Source organism: Hemibagrus wyckioides, linkage group LG16 (genome assembly GCF_019097595.1).
Source record: "Hemibagrus wyckioides isolate EC202008001 linkage group LG16, SWU_Hwy_1.0, whole genome shotgun sequence".
Classification (NCBI taxonomy): Eukaryota; Metazoa; Chordata; class Actinopteri; order Siluriformes; family Bagridae; genus Hemibagrus; species Hemibagrus wyckioides.
This window is the reverse complement of record NC_080725.1, coordinates 382267-405277: the sequence shown is the minus strand read 5'-3', so window position 1 is coordinate 405277 and position 23011 is coordinate 382267. Positions and strand designations below refer to the sequence as shown.

At 41.1% G+C, this 23011-nt stretch overlaps 1 protein-coding gene across 3 annotated transcripts in view; it reads left to right on the top strand.

Moving 5' to 3' along the window:
* The window catches only part of pam (peptidylglycine alpha-amidating monooxygenase), a 67401-nt gene that overhangs the window by 26132 nt on the left and 18258 nt on the right, over positions 1-23011 (top strand). For 2 of the 3 annotated variants that reach the window (XM_058411329.1, XM_058411330.1), the window contains exons 8-15: positions 1298-1346; positions 2388-2455; positions 2645-2725; positions 2841-2917; positions 7080-7183; positions 8529-8722; positions 12881-12943; positions 22073-22372. In XM_058411329.1, coding sequence (XP_058267312.1) covers positions 1298-1346; positions 2388-2455; positions 2645-2725; positions 2841-2917; positions 7080-7183; positions 8529-8722; positions 12881-12943; positions 22073-22372 — 936 coding nt within the window. The remainder of the gene's footprint in view (positions 1-1297; positions 1347-2387; positions 2456-2644; positions 2726-2840; positions 2918-7079; positions 7184-8528; positions 8723-12880; positions 12944-22072; positions 22373-23011) is intronic. The other variant, XM_058411331.1, reaches the window with a different exon arrangement.

Below are 23011 nucleotides of genomic sequence, written 5' to 3'. Positions count from 1 at the left end.
TGGCACTTTAATAATCCTTGACTGAATTGATCTAAATTTTTGTATGTATGGTATTTTTTTAATAAATACATTTAAAATGGTTTACGAGAACATGATGGTCACTTAATACTTATTAATATATTGAACAATAGTAAAAATAGTAATATATTTAAAATTAAGCTCACAGACCTTGTTTTTAGCCTCACTCATTCCAGGTTAAAACATATATTATGCATGAAGCCAAATCTGTGTGGACATTGTTCACTAAACATTTGACCAACCTGCAAAATAACCGAGCGGACCTCAGTCCAATCGAAATATATGGGAACAAATAAAAACTAGTTTAATTGAGCCAGCCAGTGGAGGAGTGGACAGAGTGTGGGATAACCGAGGTTCAGGGAAGCACTGTCCATGATGGCTGTGTCATCGGCTGGACTCACAATCCCAGCAAGCTTAGAGCGAGCACTTTTCTATTGCGCCACCATTGCGTCACCTTTATAGAAATATGATGAAATACGCTCTTATAGAAAAATAATCATTAGTGGGGTAGTGTGATGTGTCCTGATGAAAGAAAGCACAAGTCAGAATTCCCCATGCTGAAAGTCTTTCCTGTGCTGATCGCTCAACACTGAAGACAACAAAGAAAAAATATGTGTTAATTTTGTGGACCATCTCCCATAAAAGTCTCTGTGATAAAAAACTTAATTAAAATAATTTAATTAACACAAAGCTACAATAATTACATCAAAATTCTGTTCTGATGGTGTTTTATATCAGTACATTCTCTCTGGTCCTTCTGATTCTGATCAGATCTTCTGTAGTCGTCCGTACACAGCAATTGATAGTTTCTAGTAAAATTTTTACAGCAGTAGTAGCTGCGAAATGCAATAATTCTCCCTGTGATTAGAATAGGCAGCTACGGAAATGAGATTCTAGCTTCATGAATAATCTGATTTTCCCCCTTTATAGAAACCTCTTCCAGTGTAATGCCTAACAGCTCCAGAGAAGCTCCTGACAATGCTGAGCTATTTTTAACATTTCACCCAGAATTTTACTCATTTTTCTGGATAATTTCATGTGAACAGATGGCCTTCTGGGGCAAAACTGCTGACACTTTACATTAAGACTGAGACTATTTGCTCAGCGTTGTCACATTCTATTCTTAATTTTTTAAATGATTTTTAGTGAAGGCAATTAACTAAATCCAACACAGGCCCCGCTGTTATTTCAGCCTGATTCTGCTTAGTGAAGCCACAAATGAATGAGCTAAATCTTAGGAGAAATGGTTTGTTCTGATGGTGTTTTGTCTTGGTTTCAGATCACCATAAAGACTGCTCAGGACTTACTCTAAGAATGACTTCCAAACCGTAAGTTTCTATTTGTCATCCCTTTTCTTAATGCTGTTATTGATTGTTTGCATGACTGCATTTGAAAAATTGTTCAGTTTCAGAATTCCCTCCAGGCTTGTAAACTTTCATGTCGCATTTAATTGGAAGTAATAATGAGATTGGAAAACGTCGGCGTTTGAATTATTTAAGCGGTTGTTTTTCTACAAAATGCCCGTGTATATTGACTGAAGTCGTATCGGCTGTGAGATCCATCAACCTAAGGCTATTTTTTTACTTCCATAAAGCATATAATTATGGGCCTTGCATCAATTATCAGGGTGTTGTGGCAATAATTGGACATTCCTTGTGGAAATAAAAGAAATGCCGCTTTAAATAGGCAGAAAAACAATTAAGGGTTTAAATGCTTTTATGCTTAAAGTCAGTGGATTGCTTTATTAACAGACACACTGCAGGAGGTACATTTACTATTTCAGTCCATCTCACATCTACTGCAGGGACTTGTATCTGCTGTAAAACTGGAGTTTTTAAAATAATACATAAATTGATAATCAGTGGCAGAGCAGCTGTGGTTAGAGCAGATCCGGGTTCGGCGTGTCGTCTCGGTCCCGGTCTCACTGCTGCTGTGAATGATGCCAGTGGATAGCTGATGGATGTGACTGATTGCTAGCTCTTCTGTCTCCTTTTCTTGTTCATATTTGTGTTTTACTTACACACACCGCTCCATCAGTTTTTAGAATCGCAGAACAAAAACAGACCTGTTGTTTTTCCACACACCTGTCACTCCAGACCCACATTCTGTAATAAACGGTTTTAAAAACCTGTGGAATGCAGGAAGATTTAGCAGAGCCGAACAAATCCGTGTGCAAAAAGCTCAGCGTAATCATGACGTGCCTTGTGGGATTACACTCTCACAAAATGAAGTACGTAAATCCTTGATAATATGATGGCTGAATGCTATTTTGGATGAAATCAATTTCCTTTTTTAACATTTCAGTGTTTAGATGATTGAATCCTAAGATTTAGAGGAGAATTTGATGTCATTTTGCATTTCCTGTCTAGGCAGCCCTTTATAGCAGGCATGTACCTGATGATGTCCGTCGACACCGTCATCCCTCCAGGAAAGACAGGTACACAAGGAGCCTCCCAATCTGGCACTGTTTATATATTGATTGAAAGCGTTTATGATGGGATCAAACCTTCAGATTTTTTTAAATTGGGAATTCTCAGTCTTAAAGCTCACTGTGCATTTTTTCCCTTGATAGTTAAATTTGTACAATGATGCAGTATGTCAATAATTAAAGTCCCTTCATTTACAGTAACCAATGCTGACATCGCTTGCAATTACTTATCATACCCGATGTACCCGTTTGCCTTCAGAACCCACACACATCGCCTTGGTGAGTTTCTGACGTACTTTTCTTCTCATTGTACCGCACGTTTTAAATAGAAACTATTTAATTTGCTAAAAATTTCTATCGATTGATCAAAAGTATTTTCCTGTCTGTGCTTCAGGTAAAGTTGTCAGCGGTTACAGAATCCGTAATGGACAGTGGACGCTGATTGGCCGTCAGTCTCCACAGTTACCACAGGTACTCCAAATGTCCATGTAGCATCCTGCTCTGCTTATGTTACTCATTCTCATCGCATTTCATCTTGGAATATTCCAGCATGTTACAACCTAATCTCAGTCCTCCGGGTCTGAAGTATATGAGCATTTATTGTGACTAAAAATTTCCACTGCTTTCCCTGTGAAAAAATAGAAAACGTGTTTACTCATGATAATTTTAATATGAAAGTCATGAGGCAGCTGTTGGGGCAGGTAATAAACTTTTAAAATTAATGACTATATGATGTTAATTTAAAACCCTAGCTGTTACACAACGCACTTCACACCAAAAATTATTTAATCCAACTTTCAAGCACAGAATAAAGCAGTAAAATGATGGTCAACTTACTTTCCAGTGTTTTTTTTTTTTAATATATAATTTCTATGCACAGACTCACCAGTGGTGGACCGTCAGGGTCAGTAAGTCCTTCTCTGCTGGCCTAAACAGCAGTGATCTGAATCACTGACTTTTAATATATTTAATATATTTTCCATGAATGTGTATTAAATTATTCCCAGTAGTCTATTCTCTACATTTCATAGCTTTTCTCTCGGTTGCGCTGCTTCCAGTAGTGTATATTTATGATAAGAGTATTTATCCAATCATATTTCAGACAGTGGATGACATCATGTGTCGCCCGGCCTTAAGGCCTTCAGAATCAATAGTGCAGGCGCCCGGAGCTTAAAATAAGTGGCAATGAAACTGTTCCATTAACCAATCAGATTTCGAGTTGGCATCACTGGGGTATTGAACAAGCCAAATACGAGTCTTCCTGATCACACACACACACTTCTGATCCTCGCTCTGCGACGCTGCAGTCTGTGGATTGAAGAACGAGTTGAAAAACGGGGAGGAGCCGAAGTCTGCCGCCGATTTTGTATAAAATTTGGGACTGAGGAGATCACCAATTTGTGTACAGTTTATGGAGAATCTCAGAATTTTAGGAGGGCTGAGTAGAAAAAGGCCTAGCGATGCCCATGGTGGCATCAAAATGATGGTATAGACATGGAATAATTCAGGAAGGACACCAGTGAAGGCCTAGGTGTGAAATGCACGGCCCGCTACTGAGACTCACACAACAATTTAATTAAAATATAACAGTTATTCACCATGGCGACCACACACACAGGTATGCAGAGCAAAACGTACAGATACACAGCTTAATCTGTAAATACCTTTTACTGAAGAATTAATAGCAATTTGAACCTGAGCTCAGATTTCTGGGTTTCTTCAATCTTTTCCAGTTTTTTTTTCCCATCCTTCGAAGTAGATGCCAGTAGGTGAATATTCTCTGCTAAAGCTCTCTAGTTCCTAGGCGTGAGCATGTGAGCATGGTACACTAGCATCATATCCATGCCCAGTGTTCCCTTGGTAGACTCCTGCGCTGTAGCCCATTGATACGAGTCTCCCCGGTATTTCCTGTTGGCGGCAGATGGCTTGTCTCTCTGAGTTAAAGGCCAGGATTAAATGTCATGTTCAGGCCGTGCTGAGAAATTACACTTCCTTCCACAGCAGGATGCAGCGGCTGAGCCGAGCCATAAGCACGTAACAATATTAGACGGATTAGAAACACGAAGCGGCTCTTTTGTTCTGTCAGTGCATCCTGCAGCTGAATGACGCACACAACATCTGCCTTTATTTCTTCTTCTTCTTCTTCTTCTTCTTCTTCTTCTTCAAGAGTCTGCTTGCAGTCCAAGGTGATTTTTTTATATGTACCTGGGAAATTATGCTGGATGAAGGAACACAGTGTGACTCATTTGCTCTGCATTGCAGTTTCTTGAAGTACTTTATTGTGAAAAAAACACTTTTGGCCTTTTCATTTCTTATTATTGTTCACATGGTTTAGCAGAACATTCAGTGCTTATTAGAAAGGATATAATTCAGAGAAATTGAGTGAAACAGGCTGGATATAGGATTATCCCTGACTGCATTGCTCCTAGTGATTTGAGGAAAACCCATCAGTTATACAACGATGTCATGATGGGTTTATTGACAGTTCTGCCTATTCCACTCTAGCTTATTTTAAGATCATGATAAATCAGACAAAATAGATTACACGTTGTCGGATAAGATCGTTTATCCCTGACTTCACGGTGCAGAAGGGGGTTTAGTGTCAGATAAATCCAGTGAAGTCTTGATGGGCTTGATTATAATCTATCTTTTTGTGAGATCATATTTGAAAATCCGTGTTTCATTCCCATTACTTTCAAAAAAGCTAAAAAAAAAAAGAGTTAAAATCCATTTTTTATGCCCTTGAGCCAGCAGGATTTTTGACAGACTTGCCTTGATCCACTATTCAGACTTCACTTAATGACCACTTTCTCTGTGCTGCACATGGACCAGACCTAAAAATATAAAATGTAATTTTAAATATTCAGTGGAGTTAAAATGTTCCCACTTAATGTCACACATTTTGCAGACTTTCAGTCATGGCTAGAACTTCACTGAAATAACACAATAGAAAATGTAAATCTCTTGTATTTCCTCTTCAGTCTGAGTTTACACAGTGATGGTGTTATTGTGTTCAGCACTGCTCAGATGGAGAACTGTTCCTGTTCCAGTGTGTGTGTGCTGGCTGCAAACTCATCATATGCGTCAATATTCAGACAGATTTTAATCTTTATTTACAGGGAGCATCCTTCCCCAAGCATGTTAAATACGTTTACATTAAAATCTTTGGGATGTCCTTCATGATAATGCTGCTTGTCTGGATGATGCTGTTTATTAATTTTCCCGTGGGAAGAAGCAGAGTTTAACACAGGAACAGTAGCAGAATGGAGCGGTAGCAAACCGGAGCGGTAGCAGACCGGAGCGGTAGCAGAACGGAGCGGTAAAAGACCGGAGCGGTAGTAGACCGGAGCGGTAGCAGACCGGAGCGGTAGCAGAACGGAGCGGTAGCAGACCGGAGCGGTAGCAGACCGGAGCGGTAGCAGACCGGAGCGGTAGCAGACCGGAGCGGTAGCAGAAGCGAGCGGTAGCAGACCGGAGCGGTAGCAGACCGGAGCGGTAAAAGACCGGAGCGGTAGCAGCCCGGAGCGGTAGCAGAACGGAGCGGTAGCAGAAGCGAGCGGTAGCAGACCGGAGCGGTAGCAGACCGGAGCGGTAGCAGAAGCGAGCGGTAGCAGAACGGAGCGGTAGCAGAAGCGAGCGGTAGCAGACCGGAGCGGTAGCAGACCGGAGCGGTAAAAGACCGGAGCGGTAGCAGAACGGAGCGGTAGCAGAAGCGAGCGGTAGCAGACCGGAGCGGTAGCAGACCGGAGCGGTAAAAGCCCGGAGCGGTAGCAGCCCGGAGCGGTAGCAGACCGGAGCGGTAAAAGCCCGGAGCGGTAGCAGACCGGAGCGGTAAAAGCCCGGAGCGGTAGCAGACCGGAGCGGTAAAAGCCCGGAGCGGTAGCAGACCGGAGCGGTAGCAGACCGGAGCGGTAGCAGAACGGAGCGGTAGCAGACCGGAGCGGTAAAAGCCCGGAGCGGTAGCAGACCGGAGCGGTAGCAGAACGGAGCGGTAAAAGCCCGGAGCGGTAGCAGACCGGAGCGGTAGCAGAACGGAGCGGTAGCAACCTGAATGGCTCTGAGTCTGTTAAAACAGATTTGACAGCAGTGTAGCCTAAATATCTGTATGTGTTATTCTAGGAAAAGTAAACCAATGTTTGCTTCCTGAGGTGAAAAACAAGTAGACGCTTGTGTTTACATCAAGAAATACTCCCACTTGTGTTTTCACAACAGGACCTATAGAGCATTTTTATATAGAAGCATTTCTAGCAGTGCTCAGTCCTGTGGTGCTTACTTTCTCTTGCCCCTGACTTTTTGTGCTTCTCCTTGGCCGACCACAACGAGCAACTTTCGAGCTCTGACTCCAACAATATGAAAAGAATTTCATTCACCGGGCTCTTAAATTAATCTTACCTCAACCATGAAATTGCCTTTACCTGCGCTGAAGAGTTTCTAGTTTACTTTAGAAAAGATGCTCTGTGCTGACAAAAAAAAACCAGACTTTATATTTTTCTCTTCCCTGTATTTCCTGGGTTTTTTTAACACAATGTTGTCTGTATGGCTGTAATTGTCAAAACATTGTGAAGTGAGTAGACAGTGCACCTCAGTGGCATCTTTTCCTCCAGTCTAAGTAGCAGTTGTGTGTGTGTTCCAGGCCTTTTATCCAGCCAGCAACGCCATTGACGTGAGATATGGAGACATCCTAGCTGCTCGCTGCGTTTTCACCGGAGAGGGGAAAACCTCTAAAACAAAAATCGGGTGAGTTTAAGCCTGAGTGAGTAATTTTGTGAATTTCTTTCTCTTTCTAATGTTTTTTAGTTCTGCAGTCATTTCACATAATAGCAGCCTATTTAAGTGGATAATGCCATTTCTGTGATGAATTAATCCATGGCTCTCTCCGACCACTTTTTTTTATTCATCAGCTTTCCCAGTAATGAGAATGTGAGTAGGTTTATAGGTTGGAGAGTGTGTGTGTGTAGCAGAATTGTGTTTTCATCTCCTCCACACTGTGCTTTTGGACTCTTGTCTTAAGATTCACATCAGCCAAGTGTGTGACAGGTGGTCATTAGTGCTGCCCGTTGCCCAGCCCAGTGTGGCTCCCTGTCACAGCTCCTACTTGGTTACTGTGTGTGTATATATATATATATATATATATATATGTGTGTGTGTGTGTGTGTGCGTGCTGAGTGTGTTTGCAGAATCGTCAAGCACAAAAGAAAGTTGTCTCCAGGGTAACATGCATTTTTCATGATTCTCTTTTGTGACTGGGACTACATGTGTGTGTGGGGTGTGTTTGTGTGTTACGTGGGTCTGCCTCGCCATTCTTGTTGCCATGGCGATTTGGGATGTGCACAATGGTGACGTCGGAGTGCCATATAACGCATCCCATGGGAAGCAACCCAGAGTACCAGTCACACACACAAATTCACACATCCTCTTCTCTTAGCAAAGATGTGATACCTTAAAATGCCACTGAGCAGAGTGAGATGTGGAGAAGTGACCATGTCAGAAAAATTATTCAAAGTCTGCTGCTGTTGGGTGAGCTCAGCTTAAATACTATTCACATGGAATAAGATTTTCAGCTATATCACATCAGTGGGTATATCATGCAAAAAAAACATCATGGCTGCTACATACACCTCACATTAATACAAACTGATTTTCTGACCTTTATTATAACTGCTGGGTTTGTGGCAGTGTGTCTTGTGTTTGATCATTAGCAGGTCACATGACTCAAACATGTATGTTCTGTATACCTGGGCTCAGAGCTCAAGAACTTATCTGAAACCCTGTAAACATGATTTCTGTCAAGTTCTTTTTAATTCATTCTGTATTTTAACGTTCTCTTCTTTAAGTTTGGTTCTGGTTAGTTTTCCACAATAGACAAAAAAAGGTTTCCTGGAGTGTCTTTATACTCTGTAAAATACCATGTCATCTTTCCAGATGTTTAAAAAACGACTCGCATGATACTCAGACGCAACAAAAATCCAAAGAGTTAAACCAACCCCTGTCTGAATGTGGCTTTAGTCATACTGCAAAGTAATGGCTGGATTTCATGCTGAGATATGTGTGATGGATAATCACTCTCCTTTTTTCCCCCCAGTGGCACTTCCAGTGACGAGATGTGTAACTTCTACATCATGTACTACATGGACAGCAAGCATGCTGTGCCTTACATGGACTGCATGGACCATGGCAGCAGCAGTTTGTTCAGAAGCATTCCTGCCGAAGCCAACGTCCCCATTGCTGTCAGTCCGGACCAGATGATGTCTATGAAGCATGGCTCAGAGCATAAAGGTACACACAGACTCCCTTCTGTGTTATGCATACTTTTACTTTTTTCCTTCATTTTTACTGAATTTAGTAGTAGTTCATTTTCACAAACTCCCAAGTTCAGTAATAACAGGACAGCTCCCAAGCTGAAGGCTGACGACACTGATGTCCATCTTACTCACACATCGAGGTTTTGGACAGTAACATGACCACTTAGACACTACACCTGGGACTTTCTGTCATGATCATGAACATGGAAAATGACCCCCAGAATTGTTGACACCATGAAGTTCACACACAATAGATACTATTTTCCTTTATACATATACATATATATATATATATATATACAGGGGTTGGACAATGAAACTGAAATGCCTGGTTTTAGACCACAATAATTCATTAGTATGGTGTAGGGCCTCCTTTTGAATTCTTCCTCAATTCGTCTTGGGAATGACAGATACAAGTCCTGCACAGTGGCCAGAGGGATTTTGAGCCATTCTTCTTGCAGAATAGTGGCCAGGTCACTACGTGATGCTGGTGGAGGAAAACGTTTCCTGACTCGCTCCTCCAAAACACCCCAAAGTGGCTCAATAATATTTAGATCTGGTGACTGTGCAGGCCATGGGAGATGTTCAACTTCACTTTCATGTTCATCAAACCACTCTGTCACCAGTCTTGCTGTGTGTATTGGTGCATTATCATCCTGATACACGGCACCGCCTTCAGGATACAATGTTTGAGCCATTGGGTGCACATGGTCCTCCAGAATGGTTCGGTAGTCCTTGGCAGTGACGCGCCCATCTAGCACAAGTATTGGGCCTAGGGAATGCCATGATATTGCAGCCCAAACCATCACTGATCCACCCCCATACTTCACTCTGGGCATTTAACAGTCTGGGTGGTACGCTTCTTTGGGGCTTCTCCACACCGTAACTCTCCCAGATGTGGGAAAGACAGTGAAGGTGGACTCATCAGAGAACAATACATGTTTCACATTGTCCACAGCCCAAGATTTTCGCTGCTGGCACCATTGAAACCGACGTTTGGCATTGGCACGAGTGACCAAAGGTTTGGCTATCGCAGCCCGGCCATGTACATTGACCCTGTGGAGCTCCCGACGGACAGTTTTGGTGGAAACAGGAGAGTTGAGGTGCACATTTAATTCTGCAGTGAGTTGGGCAGCTGTGGTTTTATATTTTTTGGATACAATCCCTTTCAGACAGCTTCCTCTTGCGTCCACAGTTGCTCCTGTTGGATGTGGTCCGTCCTTCTTGGTGGTATGCTGACATTACCCTGGATACCGTGGCTCTTGATACATCACAAAGACTTGCTGTCTTAGTCACAGATGCGCCAGCGAGACGTGCACCAACAGTTTGTCCTCTTTTGAACTCTGATATGTCTCCCATAATGTTGTGTGCATTGCAATATTTTAAGCAAAACTGTGCTATTACTCTGCTAATTAAACCTTCACACTCTGCTCTTACTGGTGGAATGTGCAATCAATGAAGATTGGCCACCAGGCTGGTCAAATTTAGCCATGAAACCTCCAACACTAAATTGGCCAGTGTTTCAGTTTCATTGTCCAACCCCTGTGTATATACACTATATTGCCAAAAGTATTCGCTCACCTGCCTTGACTCGCATATGAACTTAAGTGACATCCCATTCCTAATCCATAGGGTTCAATATGACGTCGGTCCACCCTTTGCAGCTATAACAGCTTCAACTCTTCTGGGAAGGCTGTCCACAAGGTTTAGGAGTGTGTTTATGGGAATTTTTGACCATTCTTCCAGAAGCGCATTTGTGAGGTCACACACTGATGTTGGACGAGAAGGCCTGGCTCTCAGTCTCCGCTCTAATTCATCCCAAAGGTGTTCTATCGGGTTGAGGTCAGGACTCTGTGCAGGCCAGTCAAGTTCCTCCACACCAGACTCTGTCATCCATGTCTTTATGGACCTTGCTATGTGCACTGGTGCACAGTCATGTTGGAAGAGGAAGGGGCCAGCTCCAAACTGTTCCCACAAAGTTGGGAGCATGGAATTGTCCAAAATGTCTTGGTATGCTGAAGCATTCAGAGTTCCTTTCACTGGAACTAAGGGGCCAAGCCCAGCTCCTGAAAAACAACCCCACACCATAATCCCCCCCTCCACCAAACTTTACACTTGGCACAATGCAGTCAGACAAGTACCGTTCTCCTGGCAACCGCCAAACCCAGACTCGTCCATCAGATTGCCAGATGGAGAAGCGCGATTCGTCCCTCCAGAGAACGCGTCTCCACTGCTCTAGAGTCCAGTGGCGGCGTGCTTTACACCACTGCATCCGACGCTTTGCATTGCACTTGGTGATGTATGGCTTGGATGCAGCTGCTCGGCCATGGAAACCCATTCCATGAAGCTCTCTGCACACTGTTCTTGAGCTAATCTGAAGGCCACATGAAGTTTGGAGGTCTGTAGCGATTGACTCTGCAGAAAGTTGGCGACCTCTTCGCACTATGCGCCTCAGCATCCGCTGACCCCGCTCCGTCAGTTTACGTGGCCTACCACTTCGTGGCTGAGTTGCTGTCGTTCCCAAACACTTCCATGTTCTTATAATACAGCTGACAGTTGACTGTGGAATATTTAGGAGTGAGGAAATTTCACGACTGGATTTGTTGCACAGGTGGCATCCTATCACAGTTCCACGCTGGAATTCACTGAGCTCCTGAGAGCGACCCATTCTTTCACAAATGTTTGTAAAAACAGTCTGCATGCCTAGGTGCTTGATTTTATACACCTGTGGCCATGGAAGTGATTGGAACACCTGATTCTGATTATTTGGATGGGTGAGCGAATACTTTTGGCAGTATAGTGTATATGTATAAAGGAAAATAGTTGAAATTCCATGGTTTTTCTGGAATCAATGCTGAAGGCGGCCGAAATCCACAATAATGTCCTTTAAACAGTTGATATTGAGATATGTCTGCTACTGATGCTCTGTAAAGCCTTCATAACGCCTCTAATCTGAGGCGCTGTTCATTGGTGATTTCTGAGGCTGGTCACTCTAAATGAACTTCTCCTCTGCAGCAGAGGTCAGTTTTGGTCTTGCTTTACTGGGATGGTCTTCATGTGAGATAGTTTCATCATGGTGCTTGATGGGTTTTGCAAATGCACTTGACAATACTGTTCTTGCAAGAACTATTCCAGAACACCTGACCTTCGTGTCTTAAAATAACAACTGACTGGTTTTTGTTGTCATTACATATGGATTACTGAAGTCCATGTGTTATTTCATAGTTTTGAAATCTCCAGTATTGTTCTAGAATGTAGAAAATAAATCCCTAAACAAAAAAGATATATATATATATATATATATATATATATATACAGTACCAGTCAAAAGTTTGGACACACCTTTTAATGCAATGTTTTTTGTTTAGGGATTTATTTTCTACATTCTAGAACAATACTGGAACAATACTATATATATATATATATATATATATATATATATATATATATATATATATATATATATGCTAAAAATCATTCTCAATTTTAATAATTAATAATCTTAACGAGTCTCTCAAAAATACATTCTTAAGAGTCCTAAGGAATATTTGAAATAGGAAAATCTGATATATAAATCAGTCCCTATACTTACCCATAAATAAGAAGATGAAGAACCAAACATACTTCCTGTTTATTATAAGTGGTTGAAGATCATTGCAAGGCAGTGATTTTGCGCTTCATCACAGTTACTGGAAGAGAATCCTCCTGAAAATACGTGGTATAAATTTTAACACATACACAAACCTGAGAATTATAGAGCCGAAAATGTTCTGCACAGAGGTTTGGACAAAGTGCCTAAAATGTTGTTAGCCATTATGTGACAGGATTTAGTGCTCTTTTTCTCTACAGGACATGGCTCACAAAATTTCTGCATTCATTTTTGTTTTTTGTTTTTTGTTTTTTTCATTCAAGAGAGCCGATCATTATGAAGGGGACCGTTTTTACGCAGGAAGCAAAAGAAGCAAGCCCTTGCTGATTTTAGGAAAATCTCTTTAAACAGCATACTCACGACAGCAGATTCTGAATGTTCACTGCGCAGTTGCCTATGAATCACTCCTGCTCTGATTTCATTACATGCGAATCAGACTCATTTCTAGGTCATTTGATGGTTTCTCTCTCCTCCTTTTCAAAGACGGAGAAGATGATGCCGCGCTCCGGCAGCCGAAGAGGGAGGAGGAGGAGGTTCTGGATCAGGGTGAGTAGACTTCGAGAGTGATGACAAATTACTGTGCTAATGAGAAACCGAGCCTGCTGATGATCATAGACTGAACTGAAACACATCATTATGCCCTCTGTTAAAAAAAGCCCGAAAAAAGCTGCTTTTAGTAGCATCTCAAAAAATCAGGTGTACAGTAACATCACAAGGTGCAATTAGAAACAGAAGATAAATGATTCTGCAGTGGCTATTAGCGGTTATTCAGCTGTGCAGCTCTCGTTAGATGTGGAGGTGCTCCTTTCTGCCTGCAGGCTGTAAACCCAGTTTAAGTGACTACAGATTTTTTTATGCCCAAGGTTGATGTTTAGAGCAGTGTTGCCCTGGTAACCGCTCTGGTGTGTGAGGATGCAGGAATTCTCCCCGAGGAGCTTCCTTTTTGATTTTATTTTTCTTGCTCTCTGGGGTAAATCGTGACAGATTGGTGTCACGTTCACTGTTGAGCTTCTTTAAACCAAGTTGTGTGTAAGGATTTGGCTGCATCACTTTGAGCTTTGAGGTTTAGGGACGGGCAAATAAAGACTAAAGGCTCTCTTTTTATCTGTTCTGTTTTTTTAAAAAAAAAAATCTAATTTCACTTTTTTCCCCTTCCCAGATGAGCTATAGATAACTAGAGATAAGAGTGGAGTGAATGCAGATCAGGGCAGTGCGCTTTGATGTCGTGAAGCTGGCGTCTGAATTGTTAACTGCTTTTTTAGGAACGGTTTCAGGACGCAGGCCTTTAATCCTCACACACCTGCTGAGAGCTCACTCCAGGCCGAGAGCACGGCAGCATCACCGTGTAATCAGCATAACAGAGAAGACTTCTGATTGCTTGTTGCTAATGCGGCAAATACTCAAGGACGCCGCCGCTGAAACGGAATATATAATGAAGTAAAATGTACTACAACATAGAAGCATATTTTAACACTCCTTAACATTTGTACGTTACCAGGGTTACACAGATGATACGCAGTGTTGACACAAGTTAGACAAAAATATTCTGCTTTCATTAGTGTCTCCGAACATGTGCAGGATGCTTCATGACCTCACCTTGAACCGGGGTTCAGCTTGTTTGATAGACGAGCTGTTAAAAAGCATCATTGCATTCATGTGGTGATTTAAAAAAAGGTCACGTGCGGACAGTAAGACAATCGACGGGGGGTCTCCTCTCCAGTCTTGGATCTGAATAAAAACAGCTCAGTGGGAGGACAGCATTATGTGCAATTTGCGACCATACAAGCCACCAAATAAATATTTATCAGCAAGGTGACTGATTTACATAACCTGCCAGTAACCTACCAGTGGTGGGAGTAAAAACACTACTTGTATAAGTTAAGAAAGTAAAAGCATGTAGCGTTTATCAATGTTATGCGACTACTCAGTTGATTTACTAGTTTAAATGCTTACATTTACAACAAAAATTTAAACATTTAAAAAAAAAAAAAAACTCCAGTTATTCACTGACTTATCTAGACTATGAATAATTTTTTGTTTATATTTAAATTCATGATTGTGTTATTGGCAAAACATATATTTTCCTATATTCTTTAAATGAAAAAGCGCTCACAGTCACTACTGCTCTGTTATCATTCGGATCCTCTGCAGGCAGGTGAACACTGTACACTGTACAGGTGAACACAGTGCGTTTTCTTGCTTTTTTCCTTGTCACAGCTTTAAGGCCAGAATCTTCACAATAGAGGCTTTAACAACAGGAGTAAACATTGTTAAGCTGTTGTTCAGGATGTGTTCTTTGTTTTTGAATGCAGTGATGTGACTAACAGCCATGACACCTAATCCAAATGTTAGTGTTTAATAGTACCCTCAATTTAAAATCCCTCACACATACGGATTAGTGTTAGGATCCCGACTTCTGTAATTTCAGATGATCTGTGGCGAGCGGCGTGTGATAACCGGCTCCGGCTGAACGCAGAGTGCTGTTGTTATCACTAAAGGAGCATGAGCTTGTCCTCTGAGGGTAGAGAACGTGCTGGCCTGCGGATCTATAGAACAGGGCCAGACTCTGCCCCGGGTGTTTATAAACCATCAGATTTCACTAGTGGCCCTTCTGAGGTTCATCCTCTATTTGTGTTGCATGTTTTTCTTTTAAAATGCTCCATTTCTTATCAGCAGCAGCAGAGAGAGACTTGAGACAATACATGTCAAGCAACATTTTACCAGGGACATAGAAAATGATAACTGGGAACGTTACAGGAGTTTATAGTGGATTATGAGATTGGGCTGGACACTGTGGATGTACTTGTCAAACTGAGATTAAAGCCCCCTTCTGGCATGAAAGTCATTCACACCTACGAGTCAGTTGGTTCTAGAAGTGAGATTTTCAGATTTCAGTTTGCTTTGTGTAATCACTGACTTTCACATATTCTTCAGAAATTTACACCAAGAAAGTAAAGAAGTTAAATGATTAAGTTTTCCCAGTGGAATTTATGGCATGACTAGTCCACTATTTCCACTGCCATGCCAGCCATTCTGTATTTTCAATTCAATTTAATTCAATTTATTTGTATAGCACTTTTAACAATGGACATTGTCTCAAAGCAGTTTTACAGACGTATAGAAACATTGAGAAAAAATTAAAAAGTTTAAAGTTACTATTTTATCCCTTTTTTATCCCTTTTGAGCAAGCCTGAGGCAATGGTGGCAAGGAACAACTCCCCGAGGTGATATTTAAGATGGGCGGACTTGAAAAGAAATGCACAGACTGTTGATTGGCCAAACAGATGTTCGGTAGTGACTGTCTTGCTTTTCATTCTGGCAGAATTACAAGACATACATTAATTTATTTGCCCACAGTAATCTTTTCCTTTATCTTTTCCCATCATGGTTTCACCTACTGCATGTGTTAGATTGAAGCTCAAATAGCTTTGTATTGACTAAATGCCCTAAATAAAATGTAATATAATGGAGCTGTGTGCCCTTCATAGTGCTCTACATACAGACTGTAGAATGTCATTTGAGATTTATCCACAGGAATGGCCTAAATGTCTGTTTTTTTCTTTAGTTGACCATTTTCTGTAAATGATTGCACTTCTTTGTAGTTTCACTAAGGTGTTAGCATGCATGGCCATTGATGCATACGCTGTCATTAAAACTAATTTGCCGTGTCTCACACTCAGTAGGTGACCCTGTGAGGAAGATCTGCTGCTGCGCCACACACAGTTTAGCATCAAATGAGATTTGATAGTTTGATTTTTTTTTTTTTTTTTTTTTTTTTTTTTTTTTTTTTTTTTTTAAATCTTTTCATTTTTGGGTTTTAGTCACCGCCCGAGTGGCTCCAGTGAGCTTTAGGTAGTTTTAGGTAGTGTTTTATGATGGCACACTCTCAAACCGGATACAGATACAGTTCAACCCAGTGGCTGGAAAAGAAACTCAATCTTTATGTACACATGTTGGATTTAGCCTCGCAGACCAGTAGTGCAGACAACAAAACGAGTGGAAAGTTCAAACAAACAAAAAGTTGAACCATCTTATTAAAGTTGCATAAGAGATTTAGATCCAAATTGTTGTTGTTATCGTGCTGACACCTTTCGGAGAGCCCCACCTACACACCCAGTGTCTCTTGTGCTCACGGTCTACGTCTGAGTCACGAACTGCTAAAACACTTCATTCACAGTGAGCTGAGGAACGATCCTGAGAGTCAGTCTGCACATGAGATGTTCCCCAGTGCTTACACAATCCAAGAGATTCTTTTTGTGCTTTGATTACACTGTGGAGTTTTCTTCCTGTTCTTTTCCACATGAAGAGTAAATCCTGTCAGTCTTCTGCTACTCTGTTTGAACAGGCCATACTGTAAGCAAACACGCTAAGCTAACACAGCTAACAGCAAGTCATAATTCAGCTGAGGTATAATCTACTGTTTTCATGGTTCATACAGTGGATCAGAGTTTTGATTATATGGCTGCATGTCATTATTATGAGTTGCATGCAAGTATGAGGATATAGGTTAATATTATTAAATAAAGAAAATGCACCAAACAGCAAATTAGGTGATAATACTGAGCAGCCGTATTACACACACACACACACACACACAAACGCACAATTATATTACCGTTTATCAAATCCTATATTATCAAAATCCTATATCATCACACTAGTTTAACACATCATACCGGTGAGGTATTGGCCAGAATTCTGTTAGGCATGCATGCTAAAGGGCTTCTTCTCACTTCTCATATGTTTCACTGCCAAACAGATTTGCTCTGTTGCCATGGCTCCTCCAAACTGAAGAGTCACGGACTATGAGCTTGACAGCCTCATTGGTCAGCAAAGATGTATTTTCTCTCTGCCTCCATTGGCTGCCATCTATTTATACATCCTTCTGTGACACTTTATATTCCCCTTGATCAGTGCACATACTGAAGTCATTTCAGAATTTACGGTGTCCAAGTATTCGGATTGTCCTTCAACTATGCTGTCATTGTGCTCACTCGGAATCGATTCCTCTAGCAGCTGCAGTTTATTTCACTTCTTTTGTTGCGTTACTCTCGACAAAAACCCGTCTGGTTTCCTAAACCAATAACAGGGTTAACAGTCTCTGAAGATCTCCGTTTCCACAAACAGTTATCTTAAACCTGGACAAAACAGGCTTAAAAGAATGCATTCCTGAGATTTGCACTAATTCAGTCAGCGTCTTGCTTTCAGAGTGGTGATGAATCAAAGATGCTAAGTAATCTCTGAGGATTAGAATAGATGCAAGCCCATCTGCCTTTTGCTTTGTTATTGCCCAGCACATCCTCATTAGCTTTTCACAGAACAGGATTACTGAATAACTAATAGAAGCTGCCTTCGTGCAATATTAAACCCCAGCTGTAACATTCACCGCAGAACAAGATTAGAAAGAGAAACCTAGTTAACTATTGTGTAAATGTGTATGAAAAATGTGCTTCCTGCTATCTTTCATGACTACCTTGTAGCTACATTCATTGGCCTCTTTATCAGGTATCGTTTAGGTTCTTCATATCACTGCAACGGCAGTGAATGTATCAGCGTCGTGTCTTTTCTCTGCTGTGCTGAAAATAGGTCATCATTCAAACAATGCCTGGCCAGTGGTGGTCTTCTAAACACTCTCCATTGATGGATTTCTAGACAGGGGTTGATGAATCAGAATCTCAGGCCTCATTCAGACTTGGTGTTAAGACCCATCTCCGGTGATTAGATCCACAGCAGACAGCGTTAAATACCTTTCTAATGGGAAGAGCCATGTGTCCTGATGCATCCAGGCAACATTAAATCAGCAGTATCACTAGATTCAGGGTTTTCTTGTGTAATTGAGCTGCTTTTGAACTATCCAGCCTTACTTGTGATATATATAAGGGGCTGATTTTGGGCACTATGCATACATTATATTAATTAAATCTCTCTATTAAAATGTGCATTCCAGCCATGCGAGGTCTCGTCTCAGCTGCGTGCTTCTTTCCATTCTCAACATGAGCTCTGCTTATCACGCTATAATTTTTTCCCCATCTAATTTTCTAATTAAAGTGTTTTCAAAAATAATGATGAACAGATTTAACCACCCAGAAATAAGAATAAACATCACCCATAGCTTGGGTCATAAAGATCTCATCTCTGAGTTATTGAATAAACTCAGCATGTCAGCATTGACACATAACAGTGCATGATCAGTAAACCTAAAGTGTGTTATGGCATAGTCTGTTATATAAAAGACGCATGAAATGACTCAAACTGTGTTATATTTAACTCTGTGTTTATAGAGTGTATGTTTATGAGACTAGTATTTGTGGGTATGTTGTGAAAATAATCTGGGGATGGTTTGGGTAGATTTGGCAACTTTCTTCCTTTTTGCTAGTATTTTCGCTAACTTCTTTGCTCTCGTGGGTCACACTAGCTGGGTGATTAGCTGAGTCTGTATCTAAATCGTCTTGGTTTCCTTGTTTCTTCTTTACTGTGCGCGTTGTAATTCTGTGTAAATGATGCTCACATAAACCTTAATATGACTGTTTAGTTTCAGAAATTAATTTGGCTGTTTAAGGAAGATATTGCCGAATGTTGTTGGAGCGTGAATCCACACGTCTGTTCAACACGCCGCCATGCTGAATCCCCAGTTTTGGCAACTTTACTACTGACTAAATGTGATCATAGTCGGTCAGCAGTGTAGCATTCGAGATGCTTGAGAACCACCAAGTGTTTGAACAGTTGCACTGGATCTAAAGTCTACACACCCCTGTTGTTTGTTTTTGTGACGTAAAAATGAAACCAACCCTCATTTAGGTCTGATTCTTTTTTCACCATTAATGTGAGATGAAAATAATCATGTGAAAAACTAAACAGAAGCATTTTAGAAACATCCTTGCAAAAATGCTCCATTTCATCCAAAACACAGATCATCTACACTTGAAGTCCTTCCTTTATTAAGTTGGATTTGTAGACTGGTATTTGCAGTTGTCCATGATTCCCTTTGTCTGACCTATGACCCCAGTCCAAGCTGAAGAGCAGCAGCTCCATAGCGTGTTGTTGCCTCCACCATGCTTCTCCATGGGTATTGTATTCTTTGGGTCAGAGGTTGTCTTGTTCTTGTGGCAGAATTATGCTCAAAAAGTTCTACCTTGATCTCACCATAGTATAGTACGTTTTGTGCCGTTTTCGGGTCATTCTTGTGAACAGACATGTGACCAGCATTTGCCAGATATTCCTGCTTTCCAGGTATTCTGTTATACCACTCTCTGAGATCCTTTACATGCTTTATAATTATTTGCATAGCTTAACTTCAGCAGTTGGATAAATCAAGATGTCATGTCATTTTCAATATGTTTCAGTATAATTGGTTAATTCTGTCACACACACACACATACACACCATGTGTTTTTTTTTTTTAATCGAGTGAAAAGATCTAATATAACTTCTTGTTTTTATTGTAATTTTTTCCATCACAGAAAATGCTATTTTAACAGGGATGTGTGTATATTTTTTATCCACTGTATTTGTCTTTGCCGTCCGCTTGTGATGGTTTCACCTGAGACGGATGCTAAGACCGAGTGTGAAAGGGACCTCAGGTTCACTTATAATGGATCCACTGGCTGCATTTAAATTAGATTCCTGTTCAAGTTTAAATCATAAAATGGGACAAGGTGGAGAGGAGTCTGGTAAGTCTTCTACTTTAATCATGCTCAGAGACTCCTCAAATCATGCTTTCAAATAAATTGGGTGATGCAATCCTTTACTCTTCCCCTCGTTTGATGGACACCTCGTGTCTTCCTACTGTTTAAAAAGAGAGAGAAAAAAAAACATTTATTATGGACACAAATAATAAGCAGCTCTGATGTGTTAAGTAATTAGATTTATTTTTACAGGATTAAGAAGAAGCCCTTACAGAACTAATTTGTAGTCTCTATCAAAAACAAATCCTAATGCTAGTTCACTAGGTCAAGTCCTAATAATACCATTCATCTAAAAGCCTATAAAGAGTAACTAGTTCATTTATTTGGTGATTCAGACTGTCTATGCAGATTTTATTAATCAACAAATATACATTGCTTTTTTAATTTCTGTTTTTCTGTCAGGTATTCTGTAGAGATGCTTTCCAGCAAAAGTGCAGGCAACTAATAAATGTGCTTAGATTCTTGTGAGTGAGAAGTGAAATCATTAATAATAGACAGCGTGGTGTTGCATTTGATGTAAGCTTCAGACTGCACTTTTTTGATATGGCTCAGAGGCTTTTCACTGACCAGGTATCTGGCCCTTGGCTGCTTGTGACAGTTAGAGCCGTAGGTGAGGATGGGGAAAAGGACACGTCTAAGTGTGACTGCACCTCTCTGTCTGTCTCCACAGCAGCCGGCTAAAGCTGTGACACTCATTATCTCCAGGCTCTTAAGCTCACGGCTGGACAGCTTGATAAATCACTTGCTATATTTGCCTTTGCTGTTATTAGGACACAAATCCAGGAGCTGTCAGGCGGTTTGTCTCGGTGTGTTTGCTGGCCAGCCTCTGATTGATGGGCTCAATAAATAAGAAGCGACCTCTAATCATACATCACAGGGGGTGGGGCTTCGGGCCACAGTGCTTGTTCAGAGGAAGTGGCCAATCAGTAAGTGGAGGTGATTTGTCTTGAGGAGCAGTGGGATGGGGCTGAAGGTGCAAATAGAGTATACACATGTACAAATAAACAAATATTTTGATGCTCTGTTCTGAGTGTTAGGGACGCTCTCTACTGTGTTTGTGATGATTTGTGTTAATTGACTGCTGATTTGAGGTGTCCTCTATAAATACAGTGCTAGCTGTGCAGTAGTCATGAAGCATTTGCGAAGCCTTCATCAAACATGGCTGGATGAAAAGTAGTGTTTCCTAATGACGTGCTGACCTTTTCCTGCAAAATGACCTGTCATCTAGCGTGCTGAATACAAAGTAGCCTCCCTAGGAAGAAAGGCCATGCATATTCTCTGGCCTATTAGAATATGATTTTAGGGTCGTGTCAGCGAATAAAGCAGTAATTAGTCTGGTTTGGAGAATTAAGAGAAAATCTTTGATTTCTTGAAAGATTCTGCTTCAATCATGAGCACACTTATTTAAAAAGTGGAAATATATTAACCCTAGTGAGTTTTATGATGGATAATTATATGACAATACAGCAAGTGAGTATATTAGGTATATTCAGTATATATTATTTAAAACTCATAGACTATAGAAATCAAACCTCAAGATGCATTCAGATACATAAATGATTTTTAAATTGTATTAAGGCAAACTGAACTGAATTGTGATGGCTGTACAGATTTGCAGTAATTAGTGAGGTTATTTGATCATTATTGTAATGGTTTGGAGTGAAACATGGTGAGCTGGGGAATCCACATGGTGTGCACAACACATACTCCATGTACATAATGTCCTTATCAGCACTGGTGTGCTCTCACACTTAGAAACAGATAAATAATCCTGTTTCTCTCCATCACTCCTCGTCTGCTGTCTACAGTGCTGTACGTCTTATCCACTCTCAGAGAGACAGTCTGATGACACTCCCCTGCAGCTCTATTCACATGGACCATTCTTCTTCTTCTCCTTCTTGTTCTTCTTCCTCTGCTTCTTCTTGCTCTTCTTCTTCCACTTCTCTTTCTCTTTCATCTTTGTCTTTCCACTCTATTTTTCCCCGTGCAGGTGACTTCTATTCCCTTCTCTCCAAAATCCTAGGGGAGAGGGAGGACATTGTCCATGTGCATAAGTATAATCCCACGGAGGCCCACGCGGATCTGGTGGCCGAAATCGATAGCATAATGCAAAAGAAAGACCTGGGCTGGCGCAGGCCCAGGCTAGGCTACGCACACAGAGACGGTGCAGTTCTGGTGAGGGACAGAGTGCACAAGTTTCATCAGTTAGAGTCCACTGTAAGGCCTCCAGGGACCAAGACTGTACCTGCCAGACTGCCAGGCTCAGGGGTGGCAATGGCCAAAAAACAAGGTGGGTCTTGGTGTTGGTTTACATGAAACAAAACAAAACAAAACAAAATAGGAATGGTGTTGTCTCTCTTGTTCTCCAGTCCATGTGAATGCTTTTCTTTTGACGCCCATGTCTTCCCATCTCATTGCTGTCATTTATCTTTGGTTTTGCAGACAGTGAGGTCACCCTGTAGGATTGCAGAATGTTGGATTGTATTAACTGGGGACAAAAGACTTGACTGACTGATAGATCATCTTTTGGACCTGCAGTGCTGTATCATCACATTACAGACATTAATCTTAGTGGGAAAATCCTGATATTGGGAGGTTGTTCTGAAAAATCTGGGCTTTGTCACTGTTTTTTTTTCTTTTTCTTTTTCTTTCCATTTCTTTCATTTTCTTTTTTTTTTGGCAAGTGGGAATAGAAACAGAAATGGCCAAGCTGTGAGGCAAAAAATAGCAAAGGCATTTTAATGTGAGGCTGCACATGTCATTTCTTCTGTTCAGCCTGTCAAAGAGCAGTGTTATTGTGTGAAAACTCAGACTTTTCCTCTCTTGCACTGTGTGTTAGGAGATCCTTGGGTATTTGCCTTCATCAGACATTTTATTCTTTTTCAGAAATAGTTTGTTTTGTGCTCAGTTTCTTGACAGTTTCACTCAA